Source organism: Tigriopus californicus, chromosome 3 (genome assembly GCF_007210705.1).
Source record: "Tigriopus californicus strain San Diego chromosome 3, Tcal_SD_v2.1, whole genome shotgun sequence".
NCBI lineage: Eukaryota > Metazoa > Arthropoda > Copepoda > Harpacticoida > Harpacticidae > Tigriopus > Tigriopus californicus.
The window spans coordinates 3,041,153-3,046,109 of NC_081442.1; the positions used below are offsets into that span (position 1 = coordinate 3,041,153).

Here is a 4,957-nt window from a genome sequence, read left to right on the forward strand (position 1 = left end):
GCAGATTTGAAACCAGGTCCAGTTCTTCAAATCTTTCTACAATGAATGGCCAATGTTCATCTTTGAACTTGAACTTGCCAGACCGACCTTTTTGACAGGTTTTACTCTAAAGCATGCTCTTTTGAGTTATGGTCGACCCTACCTCAAGAATATGATGATCTGACAGATCACTAGGTGTCACATGGACATACTGGATCAGATCAGGGTTATTGGAAAAGACCAAGTCAAGAACGCTATTCTCTTTAGTGGCTGCATCAACATACTGGGAGAAATTGCGCAAAATTGCAAACTCCTCCAGCTTTTCAAAAATATCATGGTAATATCTAGAATTTTTTTGCGTTATCAACTCTTTTATGATCTAGACTTTATTGTTCTAAGCGACAGCAATACAATAACAAAAAGGATCATTTGGATTTCGTATCAACCATCGCAATTCCAAGGAGGATTTGGCATGAATGTATTTTTTCACATTTTGATTCATGATCTTTTTATTTCATTGCAGTCATGCCAGAGAACAAATCAATTGGTTCACTATCAAGTGAGCAGTTGCTGAGGATGCCTCAGGAGTACAAGACACAGGGTTCCGACCAAATTCAAATCCCAACAAATGGGAAGAAACTTGACAGGATTTTTAGGCTGCCTAATGCTAATGATCCGTATGATTTTGGTGAACCTATTTCTGCAGCAGATCTTCAAGAATCAGTTGAGAGTGCTATAAATTTAAAACTGGACCCCAATGGAATCAAGGGGTTAAAGCAAACTCACAGTGTAAAAAGGCAACCATTGGCCTTATTTGAATACGATTCGCTCAAACACAATGGCTTGGACAATCCACTGATTTTCGGAGCAGAGCATATGAAAGCACGCCTTGATCGAGAACTCAAGAATGGTTAGAATATTTCCAATTTCACAACGCTCGCAAGCAAAGAGCCTCCGGACTTCAATAAAACAAACGCTACCGTGATCAAGGCGACCAATTGCAATTTGATTCCGTTTCGAGTCGGAGACTCAATTCCTCCGCAAAATGCTCGTCAGATCTTAATTGCAACCACTTGGCGAAGTGGCTCTTCTTTCACCGGAGACATATTTCAGCATCTTCCAGGTGTATTCTACTCTTATGAGCCATTGCATAGTTTAACAGTTCATGCTGTAAAACCGGATAAGCATGCAGCCTCCATGCGCTTGCTCAAATCATTGCTGAAGTGTCAGTACAAAGACATCGCTTCAATGTCCAGTTTCTTCGTTGAAAAAAAACGCCCGAGTGTATGAAGTATGTAGATTTCTGCTACCTAACGGTGCTGCTTGTCAAATGCCCGAATTTTACCAAGCTGTGTGTCCACTCTTTCCTCTTCAATTGATGAAGACCGTTCGATTGAGAGTGGAATATACTGCCGAGCTTTTGGCAGATCCTGAGCTTCCCAACTTAAAAGTAATAGCTCTAATCCGTGACCCGAGAGGTACCATGAATTCCAGGTCCCGTCTAAAATGGTGCGTGAATATCCATTGCGACAATGTGGTTAAACTTTGTGACGAACTCGACCAAGACATTACTGTTGCTTACAATCTCCGTGAAAAGTATCCTGGTCGGGTACATTTAGTACGATATGAAGATTTGAGTACAAATCCTTACGGAAATGTGGACAAATTATTCGACTTTGTGGGTTTGCCACAAAATCCAGTGGTTGAAAAGTTTATCAAAAACCAAACTCGAACTGATCGTTCACGACAAGACTTTGGGAGTGATCCACATGGTTCCGAGGCCATTGCCTTTGCTTGGCGAAAAAAAATGAATATAGATGAGATCCAAAAAGTTCAAGCCTATTGTGAGATTTCCCTTCAAAAAGCTGGCTACCAGCTAATTCAGACGATTGAGCAAAGAGATGATCCGACTTTTTCAACCCTTTCCAAAACAGCAAACGAAATTTGGCCTTATGATGACATAAATGAAACCGATAATGAAGCCTGAACTAAAGCAATCTGAATTTGCGCTTGTTAACTGGTGTTTTGTTGCATCAGCGGTACGTTTTAGGGCAGATTATAGTTAGTTGACAAAGAAAAACTAAGATATGTTACTTTAAAAAGACAAAGTGATTCTTCTTAGCTTCTGACATTAAGCGCATCTTTAAAAGCTAAAAAACTTATCCAACACTTGCTTATGGAAGAAAAAACATAAACGTACAAAATATATCATTCTTAAATCTTAGTAATTGGATAAAATGTTCATTTTCAGTATTAGCTTTTTTAAGAGGGATTCTCAAATGACTCATGATTCTAAACTTCAATGCTGAATGAATGAAATGAAGCCACATAACCAGCAAATAATATTTAGCTATCCCAGTTTTTAAATGCTTGGCAACAACTGTATTCTGCAAGAGGGAGGCTTTGCCCCCTGCTTGCGGTCTATTTACTCAACATAAACAGTAAGTAACTAGTAACCTTCATGGAATGTTGATAAATCACTTCACTAATGATGTTAAGATCCAAGATGTACATTATAATGTTATGAAGCATCTTGAAAATTATTTTGAACAAATCTACCATGGTGAATGTGAACCAACATCATTCATCTCATTTAATGAGCTTTAATAAATTGAAAAACAGTAAATTACGTACAACCAGAGCATTTGGTATTCGGCCAATTTCACCAGAACTAAGACATGAAAATTTAATTATTTACTCATGCTTTATCATTTAATACTTTTTAAACTTGCTGTTGGATAAAAAATAAATGTTTCGACCAATTTTCTGACATCAAAAATATCTTTAAAAGTCACAAATGCTACTAACAACATCTTAAGTACCATGTGCATGAAAGTCATGTAATAAATGTGGGAATGTATGATTTCTAAAACTTCACAGTCGGCAAAAAGCTCAATCTTGAACAATACTATATTTCTGAGCAATGACTTTGAATAAAAGTACTTTCAAAAAGAAAAAATCTTGAATAAATGAAGCAGTATAACATTCATAAAGTTTTGTGAATAGTCAGGAGTTGTTAATGTTTTTTGATCACTTTTTGCCACCCTTGCCTTGGTAGGTTTAAGGATTTGATGCCTGAATTTGTTATTCATTCTCTGAATTTCGATCATAGATCACAATCTTCATTAGCCGAATTATTGTGGTATCGATACACTTTTATCAATTTGTCCACACTATGAGTTCCAAGCCGATTTCTTTCCTTAGAGTGAATTCAAACAGCGACACAAAAGATTCTTTCAATTCCAGCGCTGGATGGAGGACAAGAAAAGACGGATTCCATGAAATGGCAGAACTCTTGGACTTCCGTTGTTCTTGATATCTTGCCGATATACCTCCAATATATGACGGGTTGTAGTTTTCCCATTGCGGGTCTGAATGAAACACTAGGGAAAAAGGTCATATCCTTGGTCTCATATGCTGCTAAAACCATAGATAAGCATTCATCTTTGGCAGCAAAAAAAACCGCGAACTTCCTCTTCATTTTTTTGGTCCAAATCAGGTCTACTTGCCATGTCCTCAGAAAAAAGCCTATTATCTAAGAAATAAGCAATTTTGTGATAAACGGTAAAAGCTTGGTCACCCCTTCGTTTAAGATCTTCCTTCACCTCATACTTAATTGAATCATTGTTCAATAGAGAAAGCCAAGCCCTGGTGCAGACACTGATATCCACAGAATCACTTTGGGATAAGTTCAATGATTGGGACACAGACTCCAACTGATCTAGCATTCGCCTTGCTTCCAACAAAATTTGGCGGTCATCCAGAATCATTCGGATTTCTTCCCTCATATCTTTTTCGTGGCTGTCTCTAATTTGAACCATTAGTGAATGATTTGTGATGACGCTTTGGAATGTTGCTCTTTGGCTCGTCCATCTGGTTTCGTTGGGAAGTTGAGGAGAAACACCACCACTTTCCTTTAGTAATCCTGAAGCTCGTTGATGATCACGGAAGTACTTGTTCACAGCAATTATCTTTGACATGATCGATTTGGGGGTTGCTTTGACTTCCACTAAGTTCATGTAATGGGCACTGCATCCATAGACAATCAAATTTGGGCGCCATTCGTAAAGGAGACGCCTAACTACCACCATTTTTACCTCATTATTACTCACAAATCCTATCACACTACATTGGAAGGCTCGCTCGACCTTCAAAATCGACTCTTTTGCCAAGTTAAAGCAATAGTCTGTGTTATATTCTAGTCACCGATACCGATTTCCATTTCTGCTTTACCCCTGCTCTCGCCATCACACTCGCCATAGTCATTTTCCCTCTGTATAAACGAACACTAAATATCTAGTCAACAGCCACCATCCGGTTATCATACAGTCTGCAGTCTTCTTCTCCAGGCCACATTCATGGAAATCCAACGGGTAAGTTTTCCCTCTCTCATCGCTAGTTAGCGAGGATGCAAGAATGGACTCTCTGGAATAACAACATAATTCTTAATTCTATTTGATTGAGAAACAGAAAAATCATGGTTTTTGGGTAATTATATATTTTACCTGTTCCCATTTGACCAACCAACCATCTTGTGCCAAAACAACTAGACGATCCTTCATCTCAATATTCATGATCTTGTCAACGCGAGATGCTTCTTCATCTAACAATGGTCCAGCAAAACTCTTTCTATTTAATATTTTTTGCCTAATCCCTGGTCGTCAATCCTGTTTGCAAGAAAAATGGAGCGTATTTTTCTCCGCAGAGCCTGCTGTACGGCCAACTCCTCTCAGTAAGAACGAAAGGTGCTTTGCGTCTTGTCATCCAAGCCCTCACTCACAGGGTGGGAACACGTGGGACATGTCAAAGTCCAATTTGGATAGCAGACAAACCCAGTTGGCGCTGGTTCCACGGCTAATCATGAATACCCAAGACTCCGTGGCGCAATGGTAGCGCGTCTGACTCCAGATCAGAAGGTGCGTGTTCAAATCACGTCGGGGTCAATCTCACAGACTTGAGCAAAGGTCTACTTTTTTGC

At 39.1% G+C, this 4,957-nt stretch overlaps 1 protein-coding gene and 1 non-coding gene across 2 annotated transcripts in view; both read left to right on the forward strand.

Moving 5' to 3' along the window:
• LOC131878087 (carbohydrate sulfotransferase 1-like) overlaps window positions 1-2,112 on the forward strand; it is a 35,253-nt gene extending 33,141 nt beyond the window's left edge. The window contains 2 exon segments of the mRNA XM_059223985.1: window positions 895-1,273; window positions 1,275-2,112. Of these exon segments, the coding sequence (XP_059079968.1) occupies window positions 895-1,273; window positions 1,275-1,966 (1,071 nt within the window). The 3' untranslated portion in view covers window positions 1,967-2,112.
• A 2,739-nt stretch (window positions 2,113-4,851) lies between these two features.
• Window positions 4,852-4,922, forward strand: Trnaw-cca (transfer RNA tryptophan (anticodon CCA)). Its single transcript has one exon. It is a non-coding gene; the product is annotated as a tRNA-Trp (tRNA).
• The last annotated feature ends 35 nt before the right edge of the window (window positions 4,923-4,957 follow it).